Source organism: Nyctereutes procyonoides, unplaced genomic scaffold, assembly GCF_905146905.1.
Source record: "Nyctereutes procyonoides isolate TBG_1078 unplaced genomic scaffold, NYPRO_anot_genome, whole genome shotgun sequence".
Classification (NCBI taxonomy): Eukaryota; Metazoa; Chordata; class Mammalia; order Carnivora; family Canidae; genus Nyctereutes; species Nyctereutes procyonoides.
The window spans coordinates 13,462,643-13,483,343 of NW_026575049.1; the positions used below are offsets into that span (position 1 = coordinate 13,462,643).

The window sequence follows — 20,701 nt, forward strand, 5'->3', positions numbered from 1 at the left end:
GAAATTTTAACGGAATTTTTTCCCTTGCTCTTTCTATATTTCCATATGGTGGCCTCAGATATAATTATCTAGTTTAATCCCTTGCTTTAAAAATTGATAAACTGAAGTCTGGAAAGGTTATAGTTTATACATTTTTACTTTATTCCTTAAAATTATTTTTTATAACTGAAGCAATGTGTAACTATATTGTAACTTTGAAATATTCAAGGAAGTTAGAGACATTAACATAAAGTTCTCAGCTTTTCCATATCTCATTCTCTTTCACAAGTAATCTCTGTTAAAGAGTGTCCTTCTGGAACTTGTTCTGGGTATTTTACTGAGATTTAGAGAAGCTTTTAAAAAAATATAAATGTTATCGTACTGTGTATAATTGGCAGTTTTTTTCATGTCTGTCTGTTCATTTCATCTATCATATCCTTTTTAAACTCCTGAATAGTATTCCTCATAGAATGATTATCCCAGGATATATTTGATCATTTCCCTCTGTGTGGATATGTAGATTCATACCGTCCCTTTCCTTCTTTCCTCCCTCCCTCCCTCACCCCATCTGATGTTATAAGTAATAGTACTGTGAATAGTCTTAAGCATATCTTTATACGCATATGTGAATAAATCAGTGTACTTTAAAAGTTTTTATACAAACTATTTAGAATTGTCTCTCACCGCTCCCCAACTTATATTGTCCCCATTCTGCCTTCTGCTTAATGCTGGTCTGGTGCTTAACTACAATTTCATTGAAGGCCGTCTTGGGTTTTTTGAGATCAGAATTTCTCGGTGATCTTGATTACTTAGAAGGACTCTTTTCTTGACACATAACTTCATATCACAAGTGACTAGCATAACACAGGAATATTAGTAAAAATAATGTGGTGCTTCATAACATAGTGGCTAAGAGTATAGTTTTCTGGTATCAGATTGCCTGGATTTTATTTTTTTAATTTATTTTTTTTAAAGATTTTTATTTATTCATTCATGAGAGGGAGAGAGGCAGAGACACAGGCAGTGGGAGAAGCAGGCTCCATGCAGGGAGCCCCATGTGGGACTTGATCCCAGGACCATGGGATCACACCCTGAACCAAAGGCAGACAGACGCCCAACCACTGAGCCACCGATGTCCCAGATTGTCTGGATTTTAATCTGCACTCTGTTTCTTAACCATTCCTTACTGTTTGGGTCAATGATTTTAGGCAAGTTATTTCATCTCTTTCAGTTTTCTCACTAACTCAAATGGGGTTTCCATTCTAATGGTGTAGAACCTTTGGTCCAGGGTTGTAGGAATTCAGTTATCACATGCGGAGTTCCTGGTGCATAAGTATTCCATAAATGTTAGCTAAAAACAGGAAGATGCATACTCATTGACATTCATAACTAGGGCTTGATGTTGATGAGTTGTGATGGTGCTTGTCTTGCATTGTTGGTCCCCATGCTTTTCTGAATAGTGATGTGTTTGTATTAATAAAAGATCATGTATGTATGAAATATCCAGGGGCACTTGGGTAGCTCAGTCAGTGAAATATCTGCTTAGGTCATGATCCTGGGGTCCTGGGATTGAGCCCTGCATCAGGCTCCCTGCTCAGTGAGGAGTCTGCTTGTCCCTCTTCATCTGCCTCATCTCTCTGTTTGCATTCTCTCTCTCTCTCTCAAAATAAATCTTAAGAAAAAAAAAATCCATACTACCCAAAGCAGTCTACAGAACAGTGAAATCCCTATCAAAATACCAACATCATTTTTCACAGAACCAGAATAAATAATTCTAAAATTTTTATGGAATCACAAAAGATCTCAAATAGCCAAAGCAGCCTTAAAAAAGAAAAAAAGATTGGAGATATCACAATCCCAGATTTCAAGATATACTGCAAAGCTGTTGTAATCAAAACAGTATGATACTGGCACAAAATAGACCCACAGATTGGTAGAACAGACCAGAAAGCCCAGAAATAAACCCATGTCAATTAATCTTCAACAGAGGAGGCAAGAGTATGCATTGGGACAAAGACAATCTCTTCAACAAGTGGTGTTGGGAAAACTGGACAGCTGCATGTAAAGGAATGAAATGGGACTATTTTCTTATACTATACCAAAAATAAATTCAAAATGGACGAAAGACCTATATATGATATCTAAAACCATAAAAATCCTAGAAGAGAACACAGTAATTTCTTTGACTTTGTTTGTAGCAACATTTTTCTAGATATGCCTCCTCAGGCAAACAAAACAAAAGCAAAAATACACTATTGGGACTACATCAAAATAAAAAGCTTATGCACAACAAAGGAAACAATCAGCAAAGGCAACCTATAGAGGGGAGAAGATATTTGCAAAGACATATCTGATAAAGGATTAGTATCTAAAATATATAAAGAACTTATACAACTTACCACCAAAAAAATGAGATAAAATGGACAGAAGACATGAACAGACATTTCTCCAAAGAAGACATCCAGATGGCCAACAGACACATGAAAAGATGCTCATCATCACTTAGCATCAGGGGAATGCAGATCAACAGTACAATGAGGTATCACCTCACACCTGTCAGAATGGCTAAAATCAGCAACACAGGAAACAACAAATGTTGGCTAGGATGTGTAAAAAAAAGGAACTCTTGTGTACTGTTGGTGGGAATGCAACCTTGTGCAGTCATCGTGGAAAACATTGGAGGTTCCTTAAAAAGTTAAAAAGATCTACCCTATGATCCAGCAATTGCAATACTGGGTATTTACCCAAAGAATACAGAAACACTAATTCAAAGGGATACATGCATCCCTGTTTTATAGCAGCATTATTTACAACAGCCAAAATATGGAAGCATCCAAGTACCCACTGATAGATGAATGGATAAAGAAGATGTGATATACACCCCCTCACACACACAATGGAATAGAACTCAACTATAAAAAGATGAAGTCTTGCCATTTGCAGCAACATGGATGGATCTTGAGGGTGTAATGCTAAGTGAAATAAGTCTAAGAAAGATAAATACTATATGATTTCACTCATAAGTGTAATTTAAGAAACAAAACCAAGAAGAGAACTGGTGGCTGCCAGAGAGCAGGTGGGTGGGGGATGGGTGAAATAGGTAAAGGAGATTAAGAGTATACTTACCATGATGAGCACTGAGTAATGTATAGAATTGCTGACTCATGTTTTACACCTAAAACTAATATAACTGTATGTTAATTATACTGGAATTAAAAGAAAAAGGGTCTACATAAATAGAAACTATGCTCTAGGGGCACCTGGGTGGCTCAGTTGGTTAAGCGTCTGCCTTTGGGTCAGGTCATGATCCCAAGATCCTGGGATTGAGCCCCGTATCAAGCTCTCTGTTTGGTGGGGAGTCTGCTTTTCCCTGTCTTCTGCAGGTCCCTCTGCTTCTCTTCCTGCTTATGTTCTCTCTCTCTCTGTCAAATAAATAAAATCTTTTTTTTTTTTAAATTTTTTTTTAATTTTTATTTATTTATGATAGTCACAGAGAGAGGGAGAGAGGCAGAGACATAGGCAGAGGGAGAATCAGGCTCCATGCACCGGGAGCACGATGTGGGATTCGATCCCGGGTCTCCAGGATCGCGCACTGGGCCAAAGGCAGGCGCCAATCCGCTGCGCCACCCAGGGATCCCAAATAAATAAAATCTTAAAAAAAAAAAAAGTATACTCTCTTCCAAACTTATGTATGTCAAAAGTACTTGGTCTCAAAGTGATTATTTTATTTCTCTTATACTTAATTTTCATAATGAAAAAAATATTTTAATGGTTTGAAATGGGTCCCAGGAATGGAACATTAGTTTATAATATTATGCTTATAGAAAATAAGACTTGACTTTACATGGTTCAGTTTACTCAGGAATTAACTTCAGTCTTCCTTATATTCCTTTAAGACATTGTTCAGGATCATGTCTTAATCATATCTGTATAACTACAGTCTTTTGCATGCTTTTACATATAGAAACACTCAGTAAATATTTGTGTACATGAACTACTTTAATCATTCCCAGAAGTCCTTATATTGGGTCTTTAAAATTCCTATATTATTCCCTGAATTCCTATGCTCCTGTGCTCCAAAAACATACCAAGATGATTTTATAGTAAAACAGATATAGTTCTAAGAATAGTTAGAAAGCATTGATTCCTTATTGTATTTCATCTGTTCTTATTCTTGAATATCTTCAGGTCCTTTTTCAGTTTGAACCCAAAATCTTGCTTTAACATTTGTTAATAATGTATTTTAAGTGGAATTCACTTGAGACACATAGCAAGCAATTAGTGTGACATCTTTGTTTATGGAGAAGATTAAGATTGTGATCATCACTAAACCAGCAAACTTCCATACAGCGAACTTCCTTTAGTTTATCTTAGTTTGAGGTGATCTTAGTCCTGAGTGGTATTTTTAAAAATTTATTTTGCATTTTTATTGATTTTATTCATGAGAGGCATGAGAGGGAGGCGGGACATCATCCCAGGATCCCAGGGAGATGCTCAACCACTGAGCCGCTCAGGTGTGCCCCCTTGAGTGGTATTTTTAAAATAATATGTTTATATATGGAATTATCAGAAATGTGGTTCAGGCATTATACAAAAACATCTAATTTTTTTTTTAAAGAAATGTTGAAAATAGGGATCCCTGGGTGGCGCAGCGGTTTAGCGCCTGCCTTTGGCCCAGGGCGCGATCCTGGAGACCCGGGATCGAATCCACGTCGGGCTCCCTGTGCATGGAGCCTGCTTCTCCCTCTGCCTATGTCTCTGCCTCTCTCTCTCTCTCTCTGTGTGTGTGTGTGACTATCATAAATAAATAAAAATTAAAAAAAAAAGAAATGTTGAAAATAGTACTAAATAATAATGGTTTGGTTAATTCTTTTCTTGTTGTTTCAGATTATATATGAACAGGAAGGGGTCTATATTCACTCATCTTGTGGAAAGACCAGTGACCAAGACAGCTTGATTTCAGGAATATTACGTGTGTTAGAAAAGGTATGTTTTTAGTGAATAATTTTATTTGATAATTGCTTATGGCAATAGTTTATCTTTGGGGCATCATCAGTAAGTTTGAATTTCATGTGTAAAGTGAAATTATGTAATTGAACAGTGGTTGTAAATTTAATATTAAAATGATGTTAAAAATACTTTATTTGAAATAATTAACTTTTAATAAATAAATAATAAAATAAAATTTTTTATTTTTTTATAAATAATAAATTTTATTTTTAAGTAATCTTTACACCCAGTTTGATGCTTGAACTCATGACCCCAAGATCAAGAGTCCCATACTCCACCAACTGAGCCAAGCAGGCACCCCAGGAAAAAAAATACTTCAGATGGGCCATAAAATGGCATGGAATATTACAAAACTTACGTAAAACTTGTTATAATAAACATTTCTTGTAATGAAAAATAATCAGAATTTAAAAATCTACATCACGTTGTCAAATAGTGGTTTGCTTCTGATATTACATGTTTAAAATTCTAGTATTTAAGAGTTTAAAATTTCATTTTGGGGTCAGGGAATTAAAAATAGGTAACTAAAAATGTAAGATATTGCTGAATAGTAAATATAGTCCATATTTTCTTTCTCTAGGATGCTGAAATAATAGTGGACTGGAGACCACTGGATGATGCTTTAGATTCTTCTAGTATTCTTTATGCTGGAAAGGTATTTAAGAAAGAAAGGGTGTGGCTAGAGGGATGCCATTTTTATGTTTATTTTATTTGTTTTTATTGTTCAATCCTGTATTCATTTATTCATTCCAGTATAAGGAATACCATTTTTATTTTTTTATTTTTTTAAAAGATTTATTTATTTATTTATGATAGAGAGAGAGAGAGAGAGAGGGAGAGAGGGAGAGAGGGGCAGAGACACAGGCAGAGGGAGAAACAGGCTCCATGCTGGGAGCCTGACATGGGACTCAATCCCAGGACTCCAGGATCATGCCCTGGGCCAAAGGTGGGCGCCAAACCACTGAGCCACCCAGGGATCTCCAAGGAATACCATTTTTAAAATAGCTTTTTTGAAGTATTCATATCATAAGATTTACTCTTTTAAAGTGTACAATTCAGTGGTGTAACTGTATTTACAGAGTTGTGTAACCATCAACAATATCTAACTTTAGAACGTATTCATCCCTCCTCAGAAAGAAACTGTACTAGTGGTACACCCCTCATTCCCCCTTAATCCAGCCTCTTGCTACCACTAATCTACTTTTTATCTCTGAGAGTTTGTCTGTTGTGGACATTTCATCCAAATGGAATCATACAATATGTCGTTTTTTGTGACTGACTTCTTTTTCTTAGCCTAATGTTTTCTAGGTTTATCCATGTTATAGCACCTCTCAATTCATTCATTTGTTTGTTCATTCGTTCCTTCTTTCCTTGCTTCTTTCTTCCTCTGCTGAACAACATTGCCTTTATGGATATATAGTAGTCTCCCCTTTTCCGTTGGGGATACATTCTAAGACCCCCAGTGGGTGCGTGAAACCACAGATAGTAGTGAACTGTATCCATACTTTGTTTTTTCCTCCTATACATACCTATGATAAAGCTTAATTTATCAGTTAGGCAGGTGAATGACATAGGTATTGTAAAGTAGTGTTAGGCTATTAATTGTATGTACATATTGTCAGAAAGTGGATCAGCTCCTGGACCATTGTTGACTGCGGGTAACACAGGGTGGAAAAGAGAAACCTCGGTTACAGAGTAGTGGGGACTACTATACCACATTTTATTCTTCAGTTGATGGCTATTTGGGTGGTTTTCATTTTAGGTTAATATAAATAATGCTGATATGAAAGTATCACAAGTATCTGTGTGGATATACACTTTTCTCTTAAAAACCTAAGAGTGGAACTATTAGGTTATATGATAGCTATGTGTTTGCCATTTGTTGTGTGTTGACTCACTATGGAAGGTAGAGATTTCTATTTTATTTCTAATTCACCCTGAAACTCAGGCTCAGTTTTCCACATATCTTCTCAAAATATTTAAACATAGAAATGGTCTTCAGATTTCATCCTTTTTTTTCTTAAAGATTTATTTATTTAATAGAGAGTATGCGGGGGCAAGGGGTGGCCAGAGGGGGAGAGAGAATCCAAAGCTGACTCCCTGCTGAGTGCTGAGCCTGACCAGGGGCCTTGAGATCATGACCTGAGCTGAGTCACCCAGGAGCCTCCAGATTTCTCTCAGGGGCTTCTTACAAGCTCTTTGTGTACTGGTTGTTGCCCTTTTGGTTTGCTGTGTAGCAATGTCTTGATTCTTTTTACCTCTTCCCCGTATTTTTATCTCCCATTTTGTATATTCTATGCTTTTTTTTTATTAATAATAAATTTATTTTTTATTGGTGTTCAATTTGCCAGCATACAGAATAACACTCAGTGCTCATCCCGTCAAGTGCCCCCCCTCAGCGCCCGTCACCCATTCACCCCCACCCCCTGCCCTCCTCCCCTTCCACCACCCCTAGTTCATTTCCCAGAGTTAGGAGTCTTTATGTTCTGTCTCCCTTTCTGATATTTCCTACCCATTTCTTCTCCCTTCCCTTCTATTCCCTTTCACTATTATTTATATTCTCCAAATGAATGACAACATATAATGTTTGTCATTCTCCAATTGACTCATTTCACTCTTTATGCTGTCTTCTCTTTTGGTTTGCTCCACTGTTTTTGTGCAACTTTCGTGCGTCTGAGAAAAAGGGTGCATGGGAGCAAAAAATTTCTTTTCTTTAGACTTTTCTATCCTAATTCTGAATTGATAGCTTGGCTTGCATAGAATTATAGTTGAAAATATCCCACATATTTTTAAACATTATTGTCCTATGTTTGTCTGGTTTCCCGTGTTGATGTTAAGTTTAATACATTCTAACTCCTGATCTGTTGTATGTTTTTTTTTTTCCGCTTTAGAAGCTTGTATGATTGCCTCTTTGTTTCTAGTGTTCTAGATGTCCTCGTTGTAGCCTTTGTGGTCCTTTTTATCCATTGTTTTGGGTACTTGGTGGGCTCTTTTAATATGGAAACTTGTATCTTTTAGTTATTAGTAAATGTTGAATTATTTCAGTGATGATTTTTTTTTTCTGCTCCATTTTCTGTTTCCTTTTTTTCTGGAACTCTTTAGACCTGGACTGGTCCTCTAGGTTTTTAATCTTTTCTTTCCTGTTTTATAATTCTGTGTGTATTATTTTCTAGGAAATTTCTTCATTTTAATCTTTCAGTTCTTCTATTGCCTTTTTCATTTTTGCTATATTTTAATTTCTAAGACATCTTGTTCTTTTTTTTTTTTAATTTTTATTTATTTATGATAGTCACACACACACACAGAGAGAGAGAGAGGCAGAGACACAGGCAGAGGGAGAAGCAGGCTCCATGCACCGGGAGCCCGACGTGGGATTTGATCCCGGGTCTCCAGGATCGCGCCCTGGGCCAAAGGCAGGCGCTAAACCGCTGCGCCACCCAGGGATCCCCTAAGACATCTTGTTCTAAGTATCTTTCAATCCTTTTAAAAGTAGCATCCTGTTCTTTGTGGATAGATCTTTCCTTATTTCTACGAAGTTTAAAGGTAGTTTTTAAGATGTTTTTATCTCCATATAATATAGTTCCTTTAATTGACTTTTTTTCCCCTTGTTTCAATTGGGACTTTGTCTTTTGTGTAGACACTTGCCTTTGATGTTTGGTGGTTTTTGTGGTGGGGTGCTTATATTTAACAGCAGACAGAAAAAAGTAATCGACTACTCTGTAGGTATCCCTGATGTTAAAACTAGATCCTTTCTCTTGGGCTAGTCATTTGAGATTCCTGAGATTCCTGCAGATTCCTGCCTGGAGAGGGTATGCCTGGATTCTAGTGTTCTGGGAACTGAGTGGAGCAAGAGAGCTGGGAATCTCACAAGTTCATTATATAGATGGACTTTTTTTTTTTTTTAAAGATTTTATTTATTTATTCATGAGAGAGGCAGAGACACAGAGGGAGAAGCAGGCTCCCTGCAGGGAGCCTGATGTGGGACTCCATCCTGGAACCCCAGGATCACGCCCTGGGCCCAAGGGAGGCGGTCAACCACTGAGCCACCCAGGCATCCCTCTATAGATGGACTTTTAATCAATTCTTTTTTTTTTTTTACTTTTAATCAATTCTTGTTTAAGGTTTTACCCTTTACTCAGTGTACTTGGTTTCTACTAATCCTGAGATAATCTCTTTTATTTTCTCTAATGAATACATCTCCAGCCTTCTAAACTTTTGTTATTACTCTTCTTTTTAGCTTGACCTCTATCCTAATTTTCAGAAACACTTGATCTACCAATTCCAAGCTTTTGTGCTGGTAGGGCTCTGTAGATGTTTTTGGCTTTCCTCATTGATTTTATTCATTTAATTCCTCTCCATTTTTCAGTCTGTTTCTATTTCTTAATTTTTTTGTACCTTTATATTTCTGTTCCTACAAATTTTCCTTTTTCCCTTTTTAAGAACTAAGTAACAAAACATTCTTGTAAAAGTACTCAAGTAATAGAAACAACAGAAATTGAAGTTCTACTTCACTTAAATTCTGTCCCTTATCTGCCTCTGTTTAGTGTGTGTCTTTCTAGACTTTTATCTGTACACATTACATTGTTGATCTATCTAGACCTAGTTTACTTTCTGTGTTTCTAATTGTATATACTGCATATCGTTATACTACATTGTTTTGTAACTTCTCTTTTTAATTTATTAAGAGTAAATAAATATAAATATTAACATTTTTCAGTTTTTAAAGTATAACTGCCTGGGTGGCTCAGTCAGTTAGACTGCCTTTGGCTCAAATCCCAGGATCGAGCCCCACATTGGGTTTCCTGCTCAGTGGAGAGCCTGCTTCTCCCTCTGCCCCTCACCCTGCTCATGCTCTCTCTCAAATAAAACCTTAAAAAACAAACAAACAATGGCTTAGTATTTCTTTGGGTACCCCCTAGTTTGTTTATTCATTCCTTTACTGATGGGTATTGAGATATTTTCAGTTTTTAATTTTTACAATGTTCAGTGAAAATTCTGGCATGTAGCTCTTTGTGTACATGTATTTCTCTAGAGTGGATGATATAAAAGGAATTATTGTAGTGACACATATGCATAGTTTGAATTTTAATAAGTAATGGCTATATTGCCTTTTTGGAGTCAGTACTAATTAATTAGCACTGTCATCAGCAGTGTGAGATACTATGTCTTTACACTGTCTTTCATATTTTAATTTTTTACCTGAATGGGGCCAAAAATTGAAATTCATTTTAACTTGTATTTCTTTTTTTAAAGATTTAATTAACTTATTTAGGAGAGAGCATGTGCATATGTAGAGGGAGCGGCAGAGGGGGAAGGAGAGGGAGAAGGAGAGAATCTTAAGCAGACTCCATGTAGAGTGTGAGCCCAATGTGGGGCTTGATCTCACAACCTTGAAATCCTAACCTGAGCTGAAACCAAGAGTCAGACACTTAACCAACTAAGCCCCTCAGGTGCCCCTTAACTTGCTTTTCTCTGATTGTTTCTGAAGTAGAACATCTTCCTGTATGTTTGTTGCTTCATATTTCTTCGACTTGCTTGTTCACACCATTTGCTTGTTTTTTTGTTTTGATAATTTGCCAGTTTCTAAATAGTTTGGTTGGTGCTGTTTTTGTATTCTGGATGTTTTTGTCTGCCATGTATTTTGGAAACATTTCACCCAGTCTTCTTATCTTTAACTTATGTGTACTTTTATTATACAGAAATTAAATATTTTGATTTAGTCAAATTATTAATATTGAATTTTAGACTTTTGGTTTTATTTATTTATTTTTTTTTTAAATTTTAAGTTCTGGGGGCCCCTGGGTGGCTCAGTCGGTTAAGTTTGCCTGTGACTCGGGTCATGGTCCCAGGGTCCTGGGATTGGGCCTGTGTCAGGCTTCCTGCTCAGTGGGGAGTCTGCTTCTCCCTCTTCCCCCCTCCCTGCTTGTGCTCTCTCTCTCTCTCATTCTGTCTCTCAGATAAATAGAATCTTAAAAAAAAAAAAAAAGTAAAATGTTAAGTTCTGTGGAACTGTACATGTAGATATGTGTAGCTCTCTTAGCTAATTTTGACTGAGAAATATGCAACCAATGGTGACTATTTTATTTAAGCCACCTTTAGTTATTTTCCTCAGATAACTACAAATCTACAGGTTTGGAGTGATTTTCCTGTTTATTCTTTTACAGTGATAACATGCCTGCCATATATTTAGGCATCATAGCTATAGTCAAGGCAGGAGAAGGGGGAAAAGGGGTGAGGCTTTTATTGGGAAAGCAAAAGCATTTCCAAAAGTCCTGCAGTTGACTTCTGCTTTTATTCCATTGGCAACCCGAACTGCAAGGAAGGTTTTTCTTTCTTTTTTTCTTTTTCTTTTTTTTTTTTTTTTGCGGGAGTAGGAGTGGGAAAGTGGTGGGGGATGGGGTAAGGGGCAGGTAAAGATAGGCAAGAAAGAAAAGAATAGGAAATAGTGGTTGGTTTTCCCATCAGTGATGTCTGTCACAATCTACAAACTTAATTTATGTAGACATTGAGGATATATAGTTAATTGAAATTAAATTCTGGTTGTAGTCCCTAAATATTTTATATGTTGTACATTTTTTAGGACTCCAGTTCAGTTGTAGAGTGGACACAGGCCCCAAAGGAAAGAGGTCATCGAGGATCAGAACATCTGAACAGTTATGAAGCAGAGTGGGACATGGTCAGTACAGTTTCATCTAAAAAGAAGCCATATACCAATGGAGGTATGAATTAAATCTTTTGAAATCTTAAAGTGATTTTCTACAATATAATAAAAATAAAACTGCAAAGAAAATTCTTTAAGGATGATTTGATCCTTTAATACATATAACTCATATTTTAGTTATATTCCCTCTTCATCTCCTTGTTTTGTTGATTGTGACTTTATAACAAAAAAAAGGGTTTAAAACCACGTGTTCTGTTTTGTAGTTATTCATGACAGAAAATAGAAACACTTGAAAAAATTGCTTTAGAGGTCTCACACATTTTTCTAGAATTAAAAAACATGTTATTTCATCCAAAAGCACCAGGGGGAGATGGAGTATACCAGTTAACCATACTGTTCTAATTTCAGTGATTATTGAGATCTACACAGTTCATTATAGTCTCCCATTTATATATATGTTTAGTGACTATTCTCTTTTATATGTTACATGTATATATTTAAATTTGTGTTGCTACTTGATTATCTACATGTAAATAACAAAAAAGAGCGAAGCTAACAACCTGATAGATCACATATACTACACTAAATATGACTCAGGTAGGCCATCTGTGATACAGTCCTATGTATTTGTGATTTCTTTTAGAAATAGTAAATACTTGTACAGAATTAAAATGCTTTTTTTCCCGTATTGATTAACTTGTGTTTTATAACTAGAAGGACATTTACTCTCTTACTGATTTTGGTCTGAGGTTTTTTTTTTTTTTTTTTTTTTAAGATTTTATTTATTCGTGAGAGACAGAGAGGCAGAGGGAGAAGCAGGCTCCATGCAGGGAGCCCAATGTGGGACTTGATCCCCAGACTCCAGGATCACGCCCTGAGCCAAAGGGAGGCACTCAACTGCTGAGCCACCCAGGTGTCCCTTGGTCTGAGTTTATAATTTATCCACATTGCCCGGATTCAGAAAAGCCTGGCCAAAATTGGTTAGAATATGTAAAGCTACATTTATAGAGCTTTGTGACTCAGTAAATCTGATTTTTTTTTCTTCTTCTTCTTCTTTTTTTTTGTAAATCTGATTTGCATGTATGGTCTGGGAAATCATTCTCTTCTGCAATAGTTATACTTTGTACTGTATCATCTCTTGGAAACAGTGGCAATTAAGTTAATAGTAATTCACAAGCTCGTGGTGAATTAAAATCAGCTCATGCTGGTGTGTTGTTGGGTTTTGTTTTGTTTTGTTTTTATTTCTTGGCATTCTTTTTCTACTGAAAGCAAAAGTTCTTACCAGAACAATGCAAAGTATGAAGACCACAGGATTTTAGTATATTTGGCATGTGAAGTGATTTTTAACTGCTCTAAATTAAGATCTTTAGGATTAATATATGTGAATTGTTCTTTTTTTGTTTGTTGTAGCCTAATACTGTTGAATCCTTGAAAATGAAAATAACAGGCTATAGGAAAGAGCAAAGGAGTGAGATTTCAGAATTTCATAAAAGAAAGAAGCATTACATGTATGAGAAGAGCATAATCTGACAATAAATGTCTTTTTTAGATTAGTGGTTTTCAACTCTGGCTGCACATTGAAATCACCTGGGGAAGTTAGGCTTTTGTTAAAAATACTGATTATGTGTGTTTCTTTTTTTTTTTAAAAGATTTTATTTATTTACTCATGAGCGACACAGAAAGAGGCAGAGACACAGGCAGAGGCAGAAGCAGGCTCCCTGCAAGGAGCCGGACACGGGACTTGATCCCAGATTCTGGGATCACGCCCTGAGTCGAAGGCAGACGCTCAACTGCTGAGCCACCCTGGCGTCCCGATATGTGTTTCATCCCAGTGAATTAATCAGACTCTGGGGATGGAGACTGGGTATTTGTATTTTTCAGATGCTGTAGTGTTGATTTTAATGTGCAGAATTGAGAACCTGTGTATAGCTTTAGAGGTTATCAAAAACCACAGATATAAATACTGTTTATATGGCTTGGCCATGCATTGTGACTTATAAAGTGAAGAGCCTTTATTTAGCAATTACTGAAAGTTAAGGAGACATTTTCTTTTTTTTTCCTGGTATTTAAAAAAATTTAAAAATGTGTTTAACAGTAGAAAATAATATTGAACATGGTGTGATGCAGTGTACATACACATGCACATACTGGACAGAGCAGGAATTATAAAGTGCAGAGCCTTCTGTCCCGTCCCTTCTTCTCCTAGACTATCTCATCTGATTATATTTCAACAGAAATTCTTCCTAAAGGAGATTTTCTTTTTTTTTTAGATTTTATTTATTTATTCATGAGAGACACAGAGAGAAAGAGAGAGACAGAAACACAGGCAGGGGGAGGAGCAGGCTCCCCAGAGGGAGCCAGATTCAGGACTCGATCCCGGGACCCCAGGATCACTCCCTGAGCTGAAGGTGGACACTCAACCGCTGAGCCATCCAGGTGGCCCAAGGAGATATTTTCCAAACTTGACATTTCAAAATTCAAATTTATACCATTTTGAAACATTTTTATATTTTTAAAAAGCATTTTTCTAATTTTATTCATTGTATAGTTTCCACATTTTATACTGTTTGTGTGACAAAGGAAATTGGGACAAAACTTTTAAAAAATTGACTATCAAAGACAACTTTATATTTTTTAATAGTTTCTATTACTAAGTCTTTGTTTTTATATACCAGATCAAATGTTTTGAAAATGTTTCTTCCCAGAACAAGACTGCCATCATGTTCTGTGCACCCATCCAAATAAAATGTCTTGTCTTCTGTGTTAATTCTGTTGGAGACATACAGGGACTTACTGAAATGTTTTTTAGTTTTACTCTTCTGCTATTATGGTTAGTTTTCCCATGTCATTATGTTGGGGATACTTCTTACATGTATTTGGTAACATCACTCACCAGAACTAATTAGTTTTATTTACCTTTGTTAAGAGAAAAAAAAAGAAATTTTTAAAAAATTTTATTTTTTTTTGAGAGAGCGTGTGCGTGCATGAGCACAAATGGGGGGATGGGCAGAGGGAGAGGGAGAAGCAGACTCCCTGCTGAGCGGGGAGCCTGATATGGGGCTTGATCTCACACCCTGAGATCATGACCTGAACCAAAGGCAGACTCTTAACCACTGAGCTGCCCAGCCACCCTGAAAAAAGGAAATTTTGAGTTAACTCTTGGATTTATTAGTTTTCCTTTGTGTAACCATTTCTAATTCTAGTTAGCTATTGGTGGTGGACTAAATTGCAGATTTCTTTTATGTTTACTTGATACTAGGTTATTCATTTATTCAGTGCATCTTTGAGTACCTACTATGTGCTACCTACTCTTCTAGGCATTGGGGATATAATTATGAAGAAAATAAAATTCTTGTTCTCATGATGTTTAATTATATTCAAGTAAAGGGACTTCTAGAATTGACTTGTTAATGTTTCTTTGTTTATTAGAGCTTCAGGTGAGGAAGTGTGTAAGGCATTTTTAAAATTTCAGATGTGATGTGTTTCTTTCACTAACATGGGAAAATCTATGTAAAAATTTTACTTTTGAAAATGCACAAACTCCTGATAATTCATATAGCTTGCATGTATTTATATTCTCCATATGATTTTCTTGCATTAATTTAGATTAATTTTTTCTGTGTAATTTAATACTTTAATTTTAAAAGTTGTATCTAGTTTTTCATTGCTTTGAAAATATTTTTGATCTTTGCAAATAATCTAGTGGTCCTAGATACAGTCACATATAAATGGTTCAGGCAGATGTTGGAATTCTACAATTGTTTTTACTTTGATATTAGCTTGAACTGGTGTTATAAACTCTACGATATAAATTCCAATGAAATATGATATATGGTAGTCAAGTGGGCAAATGGCCCTTAATCAAGTATCAGCCTTAGTTAGGTATGAGCTCACCATCTGAACTGGCGTGGAACTTAGGTCACTGTAGGGAGAAATTACTTATTAGCTTTTCTGGACTTCTTTCAAATGATATTTAAGTGTCCATTAAACAGTGATGGTGCCTATATTCTTTGTAGGTAGAGGTTCTGTAAACTGTAGATTTCTTTGTCAGTTCAGGAGATCTTGTTGGAACTGATGGAGCTGTAGTGTTCCTGACTATGTAGAAAGGTGACACACACACAAATGAACGCTGATCTATCCTTTGATCAAGTTCTGTAAGCACATATCTTCTGTGCAGTTTGTGGAGTTGATAGTGGGATGGAATGAAGATCTTGAATAACAGGATAGTGTAACATTTCTTAGGAAATAACATTAGAGAAATGGATTTTTAAAATTTCGGAGACATGACATGCTTATGTCCAACTTAAAACAGGTCAAAATGGCATTTTTGGATAGAAATGATAAGTAGTAGTGGGAAAGTAGCATTTTCCCCTTTGTCCTTTGAATTTTTATATAAGTATTTTTTAAGCTGCTTGTTATCAATTATGATATTGTTCACAAACCTAGGATTTTTAAGCTTCTATAAATAGCCACAAACTTAGAAGATACTTTATTTTATATTACTGTAGTTTGGGTTGAACGGAGGTCTTACTTTAGTAGATTGATTTAGTAGAAAGATTGAATGTATTCTCTTTTTTAAAAAATATGGAACACTTCATGAGTTTGGGTGTCATTCCCGCACAGGAGTCATGCTAATCTTCTCTGTATCGTTCAGTTTTAGTATATGTGCTGCTGAAGCAAGCACCGTATTCATTCTCTTCAAAGCACTCACAACTTACGTTTTCATCCTCAACTCCCTACCACTCTTTGGGTTTTTGCAAATAAAATGTCTGTTGGTATATTTACTCCAGTATTATTTTTTTTTATTCCAGTGTATTTACTTTTACTCAGTGTAATCTAGTGAAAATAATTGCAAAGGCAAGTGAGGAAGGAAAGGTTTTTTGTTTTGTTTTTAATGACTCTCCAAGAGCATCACACCATTCCTCTTTGGCAGGGTGGGGGCAGTGGAAAAGATGAACATTTATCGAGTATTTGTTACATAATTGACACTATACTAGTTAGTTGACAAGCATTATCTCTTTTAATTCTTAGTATAGCATTGGGAGGTAAGTATAATTATCTCCATTTTTACAGATGATAAAACCAAGGCTTAGAGAGATTCAATTATTTGCCCCAGATCATTCAAGTAGTAAGATGGTGTTGCTGTAATTTGAGTCCAGCCTGCCTGCTTCCAAAGCCATAGTCATTTTTGGACAAGGACAATTTATTTGAAATAGGGATAACATTTTTTCACTCTGAATGCAGTAAGATAATTATTTTCAAAACTATTCTTTTAAGAAAATGTCTGTTGCCATTTCTAATACAGGTGGAAGCCATAGGAATGTGAATGCTGTAGTCATTCCCTAGGCTCAACAAGTTTCTGTTAGGCAGTCATGAAGAGCGCTGTCAGTACCTTTTAAAAAGGTGAACAAAAATATTTTGCCCCACTTTCTTGTTTTTAAGATGCTCCAAGTCATAGAAATGGGAAAAGCAAATGGTCATTCCTGTTCAGTTTGACAGACCTGAAATCAATCAAGCAAAACAAAGAGGGTATGGGCTGGTCGTATTTGGTATTCTGTCTAAAGGATGACGTCGTCCTCCCTGCTCTGCACTTTCATCAAGGAGATAGCAAACTACTGATTGACTCTCTTGAAAAATATGTGGTGTTGTGTGAGTAAGTATCCAATTATTTTCTACTTCTTGAAACTGGATTTTTGCATTGGTCCCCAGGCAAGCAAGTTTGACTTGTCCTTGGGCATCGGAGACCTGTGTGCAGATGAGGGCACAGGCAGCTTTGGCCTTTTTGGGATATTGACTGCTTTGGATGAATGATTAAGATTTTGCCATTTTTGTACTTTGGGTCAGCAACTTGTCACCTTATTAGTGTTCTAAAGAAGCGTGGTCCCATATTTTTTATACATATTTAAATGATGCCTCGATAACTTATGGATTATATATTTATATAATTAACGTTTTATTACATATTGTCTCTTAAAGATAGAATTTTACTTGTAATATTATATATTTATATCCAGCAGGTCTAAGACCTTTATAAAATTATTATAAGTGTGGAAGACAGGGCTTTTTTGCTTTCCAGAAGTCTGGTGTCTTATATTTATTCATCTATGTGCATTTTTACACACATACTCTTTTTTGCTTTTACTTCCAACACCTATGTTTTGGGTATCAGAGTTCTGAGCATTGTGTTAGTTGCTTCATGGTTGTAAGCACAATAGGTTGTTCCTGGATTTCTGAGAGTTTATGGTCTTGTGAAGAATGCCAACTAGTAAATGGCAATAAATCTCAAGAACTAAGATGAAGTTACAAGGTGCTTTGGGAGCTGCCAGAAGGGAAGAAGGGTCTCTCATTCAGACTGGGGGTTGGGTGGGTTTCAGGGCAGACTTTCTTGAGGAAGTAGCATCTGTGTTAGACCTACAAATGAGTGAACATTAGCATGTAAGGGAGGGAAATATTTACAGGGAAAGGTGTTTTAGATGGAAGAATTTAAAACCTGTAATCCCAGAACAAAGTAGTTGAATATCACAGGTCTGCATATTGGGGGGAGGAGGGTACCAAATTTAAAAGTGAGGCCAGCGAGTTGAGTAAATGCCAGAGCATGAAGGATCTTGTAAATAATTTTAGCCATTTGTTCCAGTCATGTACATAAGATGATAGTGGGATGAACTTGGACAGGAAAGATAGAAGTACTGGAAAAAGATATTTAGGGTTTACTTTTGTGATTGAGTGGGTATGTGGAGGTAAGAAGAAGGGAGTTGAGATTTTAGCTTGAGGAACTGTAGGGATGGTTGTTAACCTTGTTAGTAATGTTGTCACTTTATAATAGAGTAACATAATGTTTAAACTTAGATTATATAAATCTAGTAGTGATCCAGAATTTGGAAGATTTTGGCTGCATTTTTTGATCTGACGTTCTCTCCCCTACCATGTTGACCATCTCTGGGTGACACTAGGCATAGATCAGTAGCAGTATCCATAAGAAGGTCAAGTCTGGTCGGCAGTATGTGGGTTTTGGATCTTGAAGTGGGAAGCTTTGAATAGGTTACCACCCAGGTTGGGGGATTAAGTAGATTCAGGAGGGGCAAATGGTCTGGCTGTTGAACAGCAGATATTAAAGGCTTAGGGGTTTTAGTACCATAGCAAACTCTATGTTGTGATGTAACTGTCAGAGTTCATGCAACCTGAGACCATTGATTAAAGTGTAGTATTTAGGATGAAGTGGTAGTTCCTCTCCACCCTTTACTGGTCTTTACTTTGGAGAACTTTGGTTGGTGTTAAACATTGCATTTTAAACGTGTTAGATATACCACTAGAAGAGACGACTAGTATAAAGAGACAGATCAAAGTGATATGAAAAACATGAAAAGGATGTGGAGATTTAACTTAAAGAAGAGGTGTTTTGGTGCAGTGTTAAACAAAATCCAAACTTATTATGGTCAGTGTAATCCTGCACTGCCTTTTTAAATTCTGTTTATCTCTTCAGCCTCACTTCATGCCATTCTCTTTTATATTCTGGCCATATAGTTTTCTTTCAGTTCCTGAAATGCCCCAGACTCTTGCTTTAGAGTCCTATATGTATGCTGTTTTTCTTTTGCCTGGAATATTTTCCTTTTTCTGATCCTAAGTGTGGCTTTTCTGAATGTCCTCTCTCCCATGTAATGTAGGTTCCTACTCCCTTTCTTTTTCATTGTCTCATTTCCTTGTTTGCTCCCTTCATAACTCTTAATAGAATAATGTTATTTATTTACTTTTTAAATATTCTACTCTAGAATGTATGCTCACAAAGGCAGGGATCATATCTGTTTTGTTTACATTTTCACTTAAGTTCCTAGCCACAGTGCCTAGCACATAATATTTACATAATAAGTCTCAGTTGAATGAATAAATGGCATAGTACTTAACCAATGCTACCAATAATTTTAAAAAGGATGTTTTAAGAAATAGATTATAATTTGATTTGTATGGCTTTAGAGAGCAATTAGAAGAAAACAGGTTGTAGCTCAGGAATTGGAGAGTTTTCTATCTTGGGTGGGTTCAAGGATAGACTCGGCAATAACTTAGGTGCTTATAAAGAGTCTATATATCTTGAATGTGTGTTGGTGATGTTTTAATGAGGGTTGTGAATGAAACTTCTTTACAAATACAGAAAAGGAAACAAAGTAAGGAGTAAATATAAGAATCAGATAATGGTAAAAATATAGTTATTGATGAGGCTTAGATATGCAGCATCATCATAATTTACCCCAAAGTAGTTTTGAAGTCACTCACCAATTTTTGAACAACTACAGGTCTTCCTATTGAGGACAGACCACTTATGATGTGAATGAAACCAGACCAGAAAGCCTCTTTTATGTTGATAGGCAAATCTGAGAGAGAGAGAGAGAGAGAGAGAGAGAGAGAGCAAGAGCAAGCGCAAATCCATGTGTGCGAGTGTGTGCGCATGCAATGTCTGGAAGGCGAAGTGTTGTTTATGCCAAGCATGTACCTTACTCTTTCCTATCTCAGTAATCAGATTTGTCTTAGCCAAGGAGAGTTTAATAGAAGTGCATATTTCCATTTGAAAACACAAAGCCATGGGAATGATGTCCCCTCCCGCCATATATAGTTTTTTTTTTTTTGAAGACCACTTATGTCCTAGACACTCTGTGCTAACTGCTAGAAGAAGCAGTAATCACAAAAGATATGGTCCCTGCCTTCATGAAGTTTGTACCCTTGTAGGAGAGACAGACATTACTTATACAAATAAACATAGCATTTGGCTGTAATAGGTACTCCAAATAAGAGATGTGTAGCACTATGTAAGTATATAGTAGGATAATTTGTAAGTTTTTTGTGAGTCAGTAGTAATTGAAGCTCTGAGAAAGAATGAAATTAAGGGGAGGATAAAATGGAATATAATGTGAACATCAGTGATTAATTGCAACCTTTAATGGCCTGGTCAAAGAGAAGAACCTGACAGAGGAGACTGACCTCCCTCCCTATATTTGGTTCTTTTCTCTCTCCCTTTTGGGTTTTTATCACTCAATTTATAGTCCTGTGGAGATGTAGCCTTTC

The 20,701-nt window shown here is 36.2% G+C and overlaps 1 protein-coding gene and 1 non-coding gene across 3 annotated transcripts in view; one reads left to right on the top strand and one right to left on the bottom strand.

The window, feature by feature from the left end:
- The window catches only part of TBC1D15 (TBC1 domain family member 15), a 69,684-nt gene that overhangs the window by 20,936 nt on the left and 28,047 nt on the right, over positions 1-20,701 (top strand). For both annotated transcript variants that reach the window (XM_055328478.1, XM_055328479.1), the window contains exons 2-5: positions 4,867-4,965; positions 5,570-5,644; positions 11,570-11,708; positions 17,093-17,303. In XM_055328478.1, coding sequence (XP_055184453.1) covers positions 4,867-4,965; positions 5,570-5,644; positions 11,570-11,708; positions 17,093-17,303 — 524 coding nt within the window. The remainder of the gene's footprint in view (positions 1-4,866; positions 4,966-5,569; positions 5,645-11,569; positions 11,709-17,092; positions 17,304-20,701) is intronic.
- LOC129512268 (U6 spliceosomal RNA) lies at positions 16,229-16,334 on the bottom strand. Its single transcript, XR_008665005.1, has one exon. It is a non-coding gene; the product is annotated as a U6 spliceosomal RNA (small nuclear RNA).